The 15,609-nt window shown below is 34.6% G+C and overlaps 1 protein-coding gene across 1 annotated transcript in view; it reads right to left on the bottom strand.

Annotated features, from left to right (window-relative positions):
• Positions 1–945: 945 nt before the first annotated feature.
• The window catches only part of PTH2R (parathyroid hormone 2 receptor), an 81,972-nt gene continuing 67,308 nt past the window's right edge, over positions 946–15,609 (bottom strand). The window contains exons 8-10 of the mRNA XM_021008756.1: positions 4,604–4,742; positions 3,319–3,360; positions 946–1,341 (exon numbers count right to left, since the gene is read on the bottom strand). Of these exons, the coding sequence (XP_020864415.1) occupies positions 946–1,341; positions 3,319–3,360; positions 4,604–4,742 (577 nt within the window). The remainder of the gene's footprint in view (positions 1,342–3,318; positions 3,361–4,603; positions 4,743–15,609) is intronic.

The raw sequence follows: 15,609 nt of genomic DNA, 5'->3' as shown, positions 1-15,609 counted from the left end.
TGGAAGAAGCAGCAAGGCTTCTATAATGTTAAAGAAGAGGACATCAAAAGGGAGAGAAATGAGCTTTTAATTTCTCCACATGCCATTTTACAATATTCAGTAAGAGAGAAGGTTCAGGAAATGCTGTTGAAACAGTGCAACTGAGTACAAAGACAAATGCTCACTTGCAGTAGGAGCTTCCAAAGCTCTTGTTCATTGCATGAGCCCTGTCCTGTGTCATGATTTCGAGTGCAGCACGAGAAATAAAGCACCAGGCTCTTGCTGGTTTGCAGAAGTGTCATGCATTAAGAGATTATGTCCTGCACCAGCTTTGTAGCAATTTTCCTTATTCCTAGAAAGAAACCTGCTCTAATTGGCCATTATTTTTTCCCCAAGCTCAGCAGACTTATTTTCTCATTTGCTCTTCATCTTCTCAGATCTTTGATCTTTCAAATTATTTTTCCATCCACTTAATAGTACTGTTGTATAGCTCAGATGAGGGCAATGGTAAAAGCTAACTAAAGAGGGTGGGGGTGGGGAGACACAGTAACATCTTATTTTTACAGGGCAAAAATCACCTCCAGACAGATGCCATTTGGTCTTCACCTTCTTCTTGGTTTCAGATTGAACCTGAACAGTAAAAGTCACATACTTTTGGTAATATTTTCCTAGCAGGGACTGAGCCAATCCAAAAAATCTTTTCATACCACAGTCATATAAATCTACATGCGTGTTAAGTAGGTACCACATTCTTACAAACCAAGTAGAATTTCATGTCAAAATAAAAATTTTACTTATAATTTTCACTTAATGCCTTTCATAATTATTGAATCACACTTATATTAGTGGATAACTCTTAGGATTAATACTTTATAATCAAACTGTCATCTTTGACTTGGGGAAAAATATCACTACAATTTTCCCTCATAATAAAACCAAATTCTAGACACGTGCCAGTAATGTACTTCACACAGCATCCTCAATTTTACCTTTGTTTTCCTCAGGGTCTGGGACAGTTCCAACTGCCTTCAAACACTCCTTCAGTGATATGGCATCCACCTGCTTCTCTTCATTTTCATTGGGTTCCTCATGGATCCACTGATGGAGGCAGTCCTGTTCTGAGTTGCTCCTAACATAGCCTGGTAAATTCACATGGCTGTCAGGCTGTCTGTTGACATTCTTAGGAGCTTTGCCAGAGATCAGCACCAGTCGAGTACTTGCCACCATCTGAGACTGGCTGCTGGTACTATGAGTCATATTGGTGAGGACGGAGCCGTACCTATAGTTGCCACATGGAGTTGTCCTTTTCCAGTCAATAGCCAGATTCCATCTGGTCCATGTCTTCTTGATTTCAGCTTGAACCTAGAGCAAAATAATTTTATTATATTTTTGAAATCATAAAAAATCGTGAAGTTTGTTTAAGACTATTTGACCAGTTCTAAGTTCTTTGCCAAAAGTGGATATGGGGCCAAATAGAAATTGCTTATTGGTAGAGAGAAGAAAACATCTCCTGAAAGTAGGTACAATGGAGAGCAATCTACCAAGTAAATAATATTTACTTAATGCTCACTGTGGGTAGAGGTGATGGGAGTGGTCTTTAGCTAGAAATGCAAAAAACACCCATCATTATTTCCCCAGGAGCACTGCAGGAGGGGAGAAAGGGAGAAAGAAGGAATGTTAAGAATAGAAATCAATGAGAAATTGGTCTCATTGGGTTGGAACTTATCCTCAGATTTCTGATTTTGTTTCATTATGCTTAATCTCCAGACAAGGACTGATGCAGCATTCTAGAAGTGCTTATGAAACCCAATGATATTTCAAATAATATTTGCCATGACCTTTCTCCCCCTGGGGAAAAAATAAAAGTGAAACAGTAAACAAACACGTAAATACAAATACATATATCTCAAAGGTACAAAACAAAAAGTTCTCCCCAAAGATTCAACGAGATTCCCTTCAATTTAATGCAATATGAACTAGTCAATTTTTTAACCTTGGCTGTGTCCAGAATAAATAGCTAGTCAGCAGCATTGGGAGCCATAGTTATATTTGTTTATTTTTTCTTTCAGCATTTCTTTTCCAGGTCTTACATTAGATTACATTAGGCAGAATGAGAGAATCTGTAGCTTACCCCAGCCTGGATCATCAGTAATGGAACTTCCTTAAAATATTTAGGTCATAATTTGCCACCAGTTTTGTTACTTTCTAGTTAATTAAAACTACCTAAACTTGACCCATCACCAGTTTGTAACAGGAGCAGCTAACATGTGGTAATGGGTTTTTGCTCATTAAAATACATGTTGGAATTTCTTGAGAATGTGGACTCAAACTAGGTTTAACTGTGTGGGATATCATAAAGTAGTGCTCATTACCCGTGGAGTTAAGTTATCTAACGGTTTTCTAGAGGGTTTAAAATCAGTGCTTGGAAAATTTAGCCACTACTTTGTTGCTCCTTAATGAATTTGTCATACATTATAATTATCTCTGTATGTAAACATATCTACTAGATCCCATGGGCAGTTAGGTGGCATAGTGGTTAGAGTACCAGGCCTGAAGTCAGGAAGACATCTTTCTGAATTCAGATCTGGCCTCAGACACTTACTAGCCATGTCACCCTAGGCAACTCACTTAACCCTGTTTCCCTTAGTTTCTGCATCTGTAAAATGAGCTGGAGAAGGAAACGGTAAACCATTCCAGTGTCTTTGCCAAGAAAAACCCAAATGGGGTCACAGAGTTGGACACAGTTGAAATGATTGAACAACAGAAACAACACTAGACCCCAAGAGGATGGGGATCAAGCCCTGTGTAGATGAGCATACAGATGGCACTTAACAAATGCTTGTTGACTGATTTCTGTAGGTGTCTAGCACTGTGCTTTGCATGAAACAGGTGTTTAATAGTGCTTCACTGATCAAATTATTATGGAATTGTACTGGGAATTGAGAAGTTTTTTTGTTCCAAATAATTTGAAAACTTGAGATCATAGGTTCATGGATTGATACTTAGAAGGGATATTAGAGGTCATTTACTCCAATTTTCCCATTTTACAGATGAAGAAAATGAAACCCAGGGAGGTTGAGACTTGTTTGGTCTTAGACTGTTAGTAAATGACAGAGCCAGGATTTGAATCCATGTCTTTTGACTTGAGTAGAACATCTTGAAGGAAGATTAGCATCGGTGAAGCTTTGCTAATTTTCTTTAGACTTTGACTTCTTGGTGAAAAGTTTTATAAGGAAAATGAATCCTCCTTCTCTTGTCTCTTAACACTGGAAAAATTGTCACCTTTCTGAGGTGGCTGGGATGGTGTCACACCCTTAATGAATGCTATTTTTATCTTACCTCTCCATTGCAGTAACAATAGATGATCGAAACAAAGAAACCCTGTGGAATAAAGAACCAGAAAGTTAGTGCACTTGAGTACTCAAAGAAAGGAACAAATTATCACCCCTTTGATATATAGATACAAAAATGATTCACAGATTTCCAGATCATTAGAACATTGAATTAAAGCTTAAAGGGAACTTAGAGGGTATTTGTTACAATTCTCTCAAAGAAATAGAGTTTATAGAGAGTAAATGTGAGAGTTGGAATTTGAACTCAGATCATTTAACTCAAGATTCAATACTCAGCATCGTACCACTTTTCCTTCTTAGGGGTATTTATTTCTTCTTTGGTGATCTAAATAAAAAAGACAAATGGTAGAACCATTATTTCATTTCCAAATTTATTCTTACTAGTTCCAGTTCTGTTATGATTGAAAGACTATGTAGCATCTTTTTGTGATTCTTAGCTACTTAAAAAGGTATAATAATGGTATCAAGCACGGTATAACAATCAGGTAGAGTAATGAACTAAGATCAGTGTTTAGAGTTTCAACGTACACCACAGCAACATGCCATCATGAAAAAAAAAGTATTGGACTTAGAGTCAGAAGACTTGACAAGGAATCACAATTCTGCCACCTCCAAGATACATGAACTTGGTCAAGTCACATATTGTACTTCTCTAAGTCTGTTTCCTCATCTGTAAAATGGGAATGATGATACTTGTTTTGAGAGGCAGAGCAGTCTAGTGGATAGAAGACTTGATTTCAAGTCCCATCTTTGACACCAGCGTCTCAGTGCCTCAGGCGATTCTTTAAGATTCAGAGTAACACTGCCCTGTTGCATTAGAGGAGGGACTTTCCACAATTAGTGAATCACAGTTTTTTACCCCAGCTCAATGATAACAACAGCGAAGTCTTGACATGCTTACTTACCTATCTCACAGGACTTACTATGGGAATCAAATCAGTTAATCTATGTGAAACTTTGTAAAAATGTTATGCAAATATAAGGAGTTGTTAAGCCTCTGTTCCATCTGAAAATTATATCTGATAATCACATCAAATTAATTTTTCACCAAACATGTCCTTAGTTTGGGTTTTCATTTGTGAGAAAGAGCTCTTGGAGGTAATGCTCTTATGAACAAAGACGGAGAGAGATAAACCCTGAAATTTATAGCATAAGGAGCTTACATGGTTGTGGGGGCCACATACCTTAGTCAAAGCAAAGCAAAAGGGGAAGGAAAATTGGCCAAAAGAAGGGCAAAAACCAAACATTTATCATCTTTCTGCCCTTTGTACCTGAAATGAGTTAAAGAAGAGTTCACAGTGCATCCGGATCTGCCATCCTAATCCAGTGAAAGTGTGGGGCAGACACACAAACACAATATAATGGACGCCAAAGACCAAGATCAGAACCAACGTAGACTTTGCAAGTTTTCTGAAAGAGAATGGCAAGATTTTTTTCTTAGAATTAATTAGAATATCTTAAAGTAAACATGATTTGCAGAAGAAATAGTGTATTAATTAATGAAGCTAGGAGTCTCTCTCTCTCTTTTTTTTTGTCTATCTTGACTTACCCTTTCTCCAACCCGGCTATTATTGTCTCTCATTCTTCCTTTTACTTTCAAATTGAAAAGTGGACTATAGTCTCATTTACTCTAATTTTTATCATTGATTTTTCCTTAATCTTCTTTTATTCCTTCAACTTAGTAATTAGAAATCTTTTTTTTTTCCAAGCAGTAAGGACTTAGAGTAAAAAGAATTTTGGACATTTGGGAATTTGGGCAAGTCACTTCAACTCTCTAAACCAGTTTCTTTATCTACAAAATGGGTATGATGAGAACTCTAATTCACAGAAATTGTCTTGAGGAAAATTCTTTGTAAAAGCCATACCAATTTTAGTTGTAATACTAGTCATTCAAATAAATGCCTTTACATTGTCCTAAACATCTGTGATTGCTGAACTTAGGGTTAAGTATCAGGCCAAGTATGGCCATTATAATTACCTAGCATTCATTTAAAATATTTTTCTTTTTTCCATTGATATTTTGGTTGTCATAATGTATATGGTTTTCCTGCTTGCTTCACTTTGTATCAATTTCTGTGTCTCTCATGCTTCTATGAATTCTTCATAGTTATTGTTTCTCATGGTACAATCATATTCCACTGTATTCATTTTCAAATCTGGCCTCAAACACTTACTAGCTTCATGACCCTGGGCAAGTCATTTAACTTCAGTTTACATCAGTTTCCTCATATCTAAAATGGACACCTCCCAGAGTTGTTGATATGATAAAATGAGATAATAATTTTAAGTACTTTGCAAAGATGAGAGTGTTATATAAATACTAGTTATTTCTCCTCCTCCTCCTCCTCCTCCTCTTTCTCTTTCTTCTTTAATTTTTTTTTTCTGTCTATGGAACCCATGTCTTTAATGTCCTTGGAGTATATGTCTAGCTGTGGGATCTCAGAGTCAAAGATTACCAGCAATTTAGTGACAGTATAATTCTAAATTGCTTTCCATACTGTTGTATTGATTCACACTTTTACTGATTCTGTCTGAATTTCCACAGCTCCATTCGACATTGATAGCATTTGTCATCTTTTGCCATTTTGCTGGTTATGAAGTAATATCTCAGTATTCTTTTAATTTGAATTCATCCCCCCCCCTTTTTTTTAGCTATTTGGAAAAGTCATATAATTGGTAGGTTCCAATTCTCCTGAGACCTATTTGTTCATAGTCTTTGACCACTTTTCCATCTGAGGAAATGGACTCTCGGCTTTATTTATTTATTTGTGTTAGCTCCCTATGTATCTTAGATATAAGGCCCTTATCAATAATATTTGCTTTGATTCTCCCCCAAAAATGACTACTTCTTTTCTTATCATAGTTATGTTGGTTTAGTTTGTGCAAAATAGTTTTCAATTTCATGTAATCAAATTTCTCTATTTTTTATCATCATATCTATTCCTACTTTGGTTAAGAATTCTACCCCAGTCACAAATGTAAAAGGGATCAGATATGTTTTTCTTCTATTAAAAAAAATATTGTGACATTTGACACCTAGATTATATATCCAGTTGGAACTTATTGTGGTATATAATATAAGGTGCTAATTTAAGTCTATTTTATGCTAAATTGCTTTCTAGTTTTCATAGTAATTATTGTCAAATATGGAGTTCTTCACCTAGTAATTTATGTTTGGAATTTTTTGAACATTGGGTTATTGAATATTTCTGATAGTATTTTATCTAATCTGTTTCACTGATCTATTTTTCTATTTCTTTTAAAAAGAAAAACTAGTTTTCATGATTACTGATTTACAATATAGCTTGAAATTTGGAAGTGCAATTCCATTGCATCTACTCCTCCACCTCTATTATTTCTTTTTCTTTCCAGTGAATTTTACTATTTTTCATATCCATTTAAGGTATCCTCCTGGTAGTTTGATTGGTCTAGCATTATCTATTTATTAGATTATATAGTATTATTAGTTTTATTACATTGCGGTAACATCTATGACAATTTTTTTTTAATAATTGTACTTATACTCATGTTAGGTATACCTTGGTAGATGCCAGAACACCGATTAGACAAAATTCTTTACAGTTGGGATTATTTCATTCGTTGTATTTGTATACCATTAAGTTGTTAAGCTTCCTGAGGGTGGGGGCTATCTTTTGCCTCTTTTTGTATCCCCATTGATTATCACAGTGCCTGGCACATAAGTGCTTAACAAATATTTATTGACTGACTATCTAACGTTTAATAAATTCTTGTTTATTAACTGATAATGGATAATTTTATTTTGAAGGCTTATGTCAGCATTGGTTAGGATGCTTCTCTCTTTGTAAAGAGATGAGGAAATATTTGTTGCAGGTTCAAACAATCAATTAACAATCATTTATTAGGACTGACAATCTAGGACTGGTAAGATATTTTATATATAGTTTACATATAATTTATACAAGTTTATATAGTTGTTTTCAATGAGGCTTCCTTTTCTGCTATTTCCTCCTGGATTTTGTTATAGCTTCATGGAACTTCTATAATTTTTTATAGGTTTATTTTATAACCTGCTACTTTGTTGAATCTTTCAATAGTTTCGTTTAGTTTCTTTGCTGATTCTTCAGGGTTTTCAGAACAAATCATGATGTCATCAGAAAGTAGGGATAGTTTTTCTCTTCTTTGCCTATGTTTATGTTTTTGATTCCTTTTTTCTTATTTTTTTGTTCTCCTAAGCATTTTTAGAAATATCAAATTACAGTGAAGAAAAGTGAGCATACTTTATTTACTATTAAATTTATTGATTTTTTTATTGCATATATACTGTTTCTAATTTTAGACACATATATTTTTATCATATTAACAATGACTATTTTTTGCCTTTTGATTCCAGTGAGAGAAAACTTACAAGGCAACAAATTAGTAGATGATTAGAGGAAAGGGAATTTGGCATATTTGTTCTTAAGAGCATTTGTCAGGTATTGCTCTACATCCTACATGATATACTCATACCTCAAAAGGTTTCTACATCAAAAAAGTCCTTCTGTAGTTATACTTTAGAGAGTTTTTAGTACAACCATTGTGTTTTTTCAAAGGCTTTTTAATGAATCTATTGATATGTATTTTGAATTTTTTAATTTTTAATATGGCTATGTTCACTCTTTTCCAATGTTGAACCATTATTCCATTATTAGTATAAATCCAATTTGATTATACTAAGTAATTTTTTTTTTGATATACTGATGTGCTTTCACTAGCAAGGTTTAAAAAAAAATCAATTAAATACATATTTACTAGTGATGGCCCTGATTTTTCTTACATATCCCCAGTCTCTTCCTCTCATCCTCATCAGATCCTTCTTTTATTCCCCATAAAGTACATTCATCTTTAGAGTTCTTTTCTTCAGAAGGACTCTGTGGAATAAATGTGAATACTATTTGATTTTTTCCCCTATACTAACTATTTGAAGCTCTTTCTTTTATATCTCATCTCTGAGAGGCAGGCTATAAATCCTCTGAAACCAGAGGCTTTACTCTCTCTGTAGGATATCATCTAATTGCTGCTTTTCTAGTGCCAGCCACTTTGTGCGCACTCAGTACATTTTAATTGAATTGAATACAGCAGAGAGCAATCACATTAATTTTACCCTTAGTGCCTTAGAATCTTTGTAGAATACCAATTTAAAAAAATTGTATTACATCTCTCTAGGGCAAGGGTTCTTAACCTGGAGTACACAAATCCTAAAGGGTCTGTGAATTGCTTTTGGAGACTTGAGAAGTTGATGGGGAAAATTATACCTTTATTTTCACTTATTGCTAATGGAAATTTAGCCTTCAATTATGAATCTAAAAATATCATCCTGCTGTCTTTACTTTGCATTATTTCCTTTATCTTCTCATACTTCTCTGAATTCCTCATAGTTATTGTTTCTTGTAGCACAGTATTATTCTGTTGCGTCCATGCATTGTGAGTTGTTTAATAAGTTTTTTTTCCTCACTTATCACTAACTGAAATTTGGCCTTCAAGTAGGAATAAAAATATTTAGAGAAGGGGTCCATAGGCTCCACCAGACTGCTGAAGGGGTCCATGACCCAGAAAAGATTTAGAACCCCTGTTGTAGGGTGAAGTCTTAAGTCCCTTTGAGGTGTTTTGTCATAACCAAGCCTGCTTCACATTTTTCCTTCTGGATGAAATGAAAAGCAAAATATTTTCAAAATGGCAAGTTTGATCTGTATTTTATGTGAAAAATATTAAAACTTATAATCTCAAGAATAATTTTGTGAAAGTAAGAGAAATTTTCTTTACAAATATCACAGTCATTCTTCACTCTTTCTTAATGGGTGTCACTAAGATGGAGTTTAGTGATCAAATTTTCCAGGTCTGACTTTGGACCTTACCCAAGTTGCTACAACATCCTAGAAAAAGTATATTGACTTTCTTGGCATGCCTGTCTCTACACACATGTATAACATTTGCATAGCATATATCATCATTATGGCTAGGGTTTGTAGATAGTTTCTAATAAGAAGGAATTAATTATCTATGACATGATTAAAGAAAATACTCATAGAGAAGGGCCTGGCAGAATCAAAAATACATGAAGAAGTTAAAGTTATTGGGGTCTTCTTGAAAAGATGGATAAACACATAGTCTAAGTAAAACTCAGAGGAGAACAATTTTAATTTCCAATGCTTGAATGATTCAATGCTCAAACTATTAAAAACTTTAGGATTATTTTTCTATTACAGTTTGATTTTTAAATATATCTTGTTCTTCTAGAGATGAGAATTCCAATCTTCTGTTGTCTTGCCAAAGGACTGACAAGATAATAATAATTAAAAAAAACTTGTATCTTAAATTTTATAGATTCCTCTATTTGTTCTTAGCATATCAGGCTTAGAATAGCTGAGTTAATTAATTTCATTTAGAGTCAGTCTTAAAATAATATATTACTATTTATAAGAAGGGAATATTTATTTTTAGGAGTCATAATGATGCTTTCCCAGGAGACCAGATCGATGCTTATGAGATGAAACCAGTGTTCAAGAGGGAAGTATTTATTAAAATAGATTTTGAATCTATTAATAATTATGCATTATTTTTAATATGAACTTACTTGCTATATGACAAAGAATATGAAGACAGGTATTTTGAAATAAATATAATTTTTGAATGAAATATGAATTTAACCAGTGTCAGCACAAACATATATTTTTGTGCACTTATTTACTTTCAAAGCAAGAATTGCACCAGGATAAGAAACATAAACACCAATTCACTATTTCAGCCTCCTGGTTTATAGGATGAAGCCCCAGTGAATACACAGTGATAAGATCTCAGATGTGGAGCAATTAATGGAGTTCCATAGTCAATATAGAGATTACAGTGAAGAAAAATCAATCCCTTCTTCATAAGTCCTGCTCATAAGTTTACTCATACTATCCGAACATAACCATAGTGAATTACTTATAAGAAAAAGAGAGAATTCCATTTTTCAGTGCCTTCCAATTCTCAACCCATTTTCATCTGACAGTATTTGCTTAGTGACTGGCTTGCAGAGGGAGGATCAGTTAAAATTACCAGTGACAAGAGAAGAAAAACTATATCAATGGCCTAGGAAATAATACAATATTTTTTTAAAAGGTCATCTAAAGGGAGGCTTGAGAGCAGGTGAACAGAAGGCTTGGAGAAAGACCAAATTATGGCATGAACATTTTTTGGTAACTCACAAAGAGTCAAGAATATTTGCCTATTAGAGCCAATTAGAAGTTAAACAAAAGCATAACCACCTTATATATTTGTATCAAATTATCACATGGAATGTCATTGGCCATCCCCAACCCCTGGAATGATGTCCTTCCTCCCTTTCACTTCCTTGGATGTCTCTCTTTCTACAAGACTCAACTCAAGGAGATGACCTTTTACATGAAACCTTTACATCTGATTCCCCCAATTACTAGTACCCTCCTTCCCAAATGACCTTGCATTTAACTATATTGCATGTATTTATACTTACTCTCTTTGTAGTTTTTCAGCATATATTTATATATCTATTTCTTACCTGTTAGACAAACTTCTTTAGAGTTGGGATTATTTCATTCTTTGTATTTGTATCCCACTATTTAATGTAAGTTCCCTGAGGGCAGGGACTATCTTTTTGACTCTTTTTTGTATCCCCAATGATTATTACGGTGCCTGGCATGTAAGGGCTTAATAAATATTTGTTAACTGTTGATTGATTATCTAATGTCTAATAAAGGCTTATTTATTAATTGATAATGGATAATTTGATTTTGAGAAGGCTTAAATCAGGAGTGGTTAGGATGATTCTCTCTTTGTAAAGAGGTGAGGAAATATTTATTGTAGGTTCAAACAATCAATTAACAATCATTTATTAAGTGGTTATTTTGTTTCAGGTACTGTGCTAAGTTCTGATAAAAAATTAAAGTAGTAATTGAACTAAAAGAATCTACATTCTAATGCAAAAGAACACATGTATAAATAGGCACATATAAGAAACATATAGAGTAAATAAAAATTAACTTTGAATGGAAGGCACTAGTAACCTGAGAGGGGTGAAGGGGAGATTAGGAAAGACCATCTCTCTAAGGTAGTATTTGAGCTGAGTCTTAAAGGAGGCCAGAGATTTAGAGTCAGACCAAATCTCATAGATTATCTAGTCCAAAAATGAGGACCCTCAGGCTTAGGGAGATGAAGTGATTCACCCAAGGTCCCACACCCAAGCTAATAAATGGCAGAGCTGGAATTCAAACCCAGGGCCCCTTCTACCACTCAATATTATGAAGTAGAGTAGCAAGTACCAGCATTCTTTAAAGGGGTACCTGTATGGTAGCAACTATCTTCTTTTTAAGAGAAGAAACTCTAGCTCTAGTCCTAGTTAGAGGAATACCCCCCAGAAGAACCAGCCATTCATATGTGGGGAGGGATAGTCAAATTCTCCCAAAATCTAGCATCTAAAGCCAAATATGACATCTACAATTTTTTGCTTTAGCTAAGATTGTATCGCTGAAACTTCATTTTTTATGTGGGTGTTAGAGAGAAAGGGTTAGAGAAGGCAGATAAAACTGGGCATAGATAAGCATGAAGAGGAAGATGGCAGAGTAAGCAGTGAAGAGGCAGACCTGTATATTGTTTGCTGTTCTCTTCCCTTTATGAGATCTGGGGCATAACCATCATTTTTATTGCCAATGATGTTAAGATCATATCTAGGGAGTTAGTGAAGAAAAAAATATTTGTTCCATGACTGAACCTACATTACCTATTATGTGACTATCATGGGCTGGGACTATAGGACTAAGAAAGTTTCTTTTTTTTCTTATGCATGTTGGAGGTGTCATTACTGTATTCTCAGACAAAACATTACTCTAATGACTGATTGCAGATACTTACCTATCTAATGTTTATTAAGGCTATTTTTTTCCTTTTGTGTATTTGTTTATTGAACATTTCTTGAGAAGCAGAACAGGCTGATGGCATGTTATCTCAGCCAAGTTACTTTCCTCATCTATTAAATGATGTGATTGGACTAGAATCATCTCCAAAATCCCTTCAAGCTCTCCTGTGTTATTAAATCTGTGGAAGGAGGATACCATTTTCATATGTTCTCCTAAAATTCTCCATTAATTTGATGATAGATCTGCAGCTCCTATTTAGATTGAAGGCTTTGATTGTGGAAGTAAATATTCAAGTTGTCCATTTCATTATCTAAGGGTGAAGAGCACAATCAGCACATCTGAAGGTTCTTGAAACATTATCTTGGACTAAGTAGAATGAAAGAATGGGTGCAACACCCTGAGGCTTGTTCTACTGGATTACTTAACCACACTTTGTGGGAGAAGAGACAGGAGAAGGAATGGCAAAAGTATTTTAGGGACTCTGGAATTATGAAAAAGAGCTTGAATTTGAGAGTATATGAGAAAGACCCAAGTTCAAGAAACTAGAAAGAGCTGAAGAAAAAGGATGACTAGGGTAGGAGAAGAGAGAAAGTTAAGTGACTTAAGGAGATGGAGGGCTGACAATGGAGAAGGACTTAAGAAGGATGAGAAGATAATTGGCATCACAAAGTAAGACTGTTGTCAAGGAGACACAGGAGGTTGACTATCACCAGGAAGTTGTTAATGAGATGCTACTTAGGTGAGAAGAAAAGTGACAGCTCCTGATTTGAAAAAAAGCCCATAAGCAGGTTGCAACAGGGCTTCAGTATGAAAACAAAACAAATGATAATAATAACCCCTGGAGGGTTGTGAAAAATTTGGCAACTGTAAAAGGTTTCTGAATGCACAATGACCAAAAATTAATTAATAATCAAACACATAATGAATCCAAGGTATTTCTGGTAGTGCTTGCCTGTGTTGTATCATATAACTTCACTGCAGCCTTGGTTCTAAACACAGCATGCACATTTTGCACTGCACATGTCGTCATACCACATAATGCCAATGAACACTGTGGAAATGTGAAAAAGGGTAGTGAGAGGAAAAAGTTTAAGAAGCCATGATGAAGAAAAAGGAGAGGTGATCATAGTATTTAGAGTTAAAAGGACTTAGAGATCAATGGGTCCAATTCACTCATTTTCTTTTTCAGTTAAGGAAACCAAGATGCAGAGAAGTTAAATGATTTGCCCAGAGTCAAAGCTAATAAAAGTAAAAGGTAGGATTCTAAATGAAGTCTCTTTGATTCCAAGTCTAGTGTCTTATCCCCTACAACAAAGATATCAAAAAAAGCAGCATGCAACACTCCCAAGTGTTGCCTGAACAAGATTAAAATGTAATTGGGAAATAGTTAACAAAATAAATAAAGCAAAATATAGATAGCATTACATTTAAAAACTAAGTCAATATGTGGCCTACAGGGATCCTTATGTACCAGTCAGTGCCTCCCTTTACTATTTGAGTTTGACACCACTGGCCTACATTATGCTACCTTTCTGTTGTGGTGGTTGGTGCTGAGAGTAATTGGAACTGGTATTTGTTGACATGATAAGAATAAAGAGGTCTACTATCTTTCTGAAGGCAGATTCACAATCTGACAGAGAAACTTTTGTTTTACAAAATAGTCAATGTGAACTTCTAGGGATTCATGTGGGTATACATGTGATATTGTTAGAAGAAATCTAGAAAGCCTTGCTAAAGATTCTGAAGTCTTGGTCAATAAACTGAAGATATCAGGTGGTGTTTTCATCACTTATGCAGATTAAAAAGTGAAGCTTCTGAAGGGAAAGATGGATTTGGAAATGGAACTCTGGTTGAAAAGATTATGGTTGAGAATGGGATGTGGATTTCTATACCACAAGCTAAAATATAGGCATCACAAAATCCTAGCCAGGAATGAAGTGTACTTAACAAATGACAGTCAAAATTGTTTTTCTTGCAAATTTAATCACAAAGGGAAGAAAATTGCACGTACCTATCCACCAAACTATAAATTCTATAGATAACAGCTATGCAGGATAAGAAGTTAGTAGTAAGTATAAATCTAAATTTATAGGATATAGCATATAAGAAACATGCTGTATTTCAATAATTAAACCATGGACCAAAAATCTATGTGCAAATGCACACAATTGGGTAAAAAAGCAAGATTAATTAGCTACCCTAATGACAAGAGGCAAATGTGACTTTACAGGTAGGTATTGCTAAGATTTGATGGGGTGAAACCTGTGAGTGACTATGACTCTAGAAGAATACTTCAGAAAAAGAAGATGTGTAAAAGGAGCCTGGAATAGAACTGTATATTAAGATATATTTAGGTGAGAAAACCCAGAAACCAGAAGGGGAATACATAGTGGAGGACATTTAATTAAAGATCAACAAAGTGTGACTATCGAACATCTAATAGCATGGTTTATATGCCAACCATTTCTGCAGAAAGGGAAAATCGATGTGTTCAGAGAACAGACCAAAAGTGGGGCACAGAAGGGCACTATTGCAGTGATAGTCGTCTTTAATTATGTGGACATATGCCCAAGTTCTTTCTTGGTTTATCTTAAGAATGATATCATTCTTCAAAATCAATAAGTGGAAACTCTATTCTGGACCTGATTTTCACAAGAAAGGTAAAACTGGTTGCTAGGGTGGAAAAGATGGGAAAATAATTATTCTGTCTTAGAATTTGTGTTAGAGGAGAGAAAAGCTGGGAATGGTCTGATGTGCACCCTAGATTTGGGATAGCAAATTTCAAAGTACTCAGAAAAAAAGACAATGATCGTATGGACTAAATTTTGACAGGGGAAATTGGTCCAGGAAGGATAGTGAGTTCTCAGGAATGAAATTATAAAAACACAAAGAGAAATAATGCTTATGATAAAGTAAGAGGACTTGAGGAAAAAAAACTGCTTAACTATTGCAAAATAGAATGGGTTTCTTCAGAAAACGGTTGGCGTCCTGACCAAATGAAGGGAATATGACCTCTGTATTACAACAGGAATTCTCTTTCAGGTATTATATAGGGTGGACAGGTGACTATCAATGACCCTTCTAACTGAGATTCTAGGACTCTAAACAAAGCACATCCATTGTCTTGATCTTTTCCAGGGAATGCTCATTGTTTCTGTAGTCAAGAAAATACATTATTTTTTCAAAGTGTGTCAGTTTAAAATATTTTAAGAGAAAGAAAACTCATGCTATGTTATGCCATGCAGCAAAAATAATGATGTTTGTAAACATCATACATATTTTCATAAAATAAATCCAAGCTTTCAGTTAGCTATACCATGGAAACAAGGAAAGGTTATTAAGCCAGACATTTCTCACAGGTGTTCATATCTTTGTTTTCTGAT

The sequence above is a fragment of the Phascolarctos cinereus genome, unplaced genomic scaffold, assembly GCF_003287225.1.
Source record: "Phascolarctos cinereus isolate Bilbo 61053 unplaced genomic scaffold, phaCin_HiC Scaffold_7;HRSCAF=346, whole genome shotgun sequence".
Taxonomy (NCBI): Eukaryota; Metazoa; Chordata; class Mammalia; order Diprotodontia; family Phascolarctidae; genus Phascolarctos; species Phascolarctos cinereus.
This window is presented reverse-complemented; position numbering and strand designations above follow the sequence as displayed.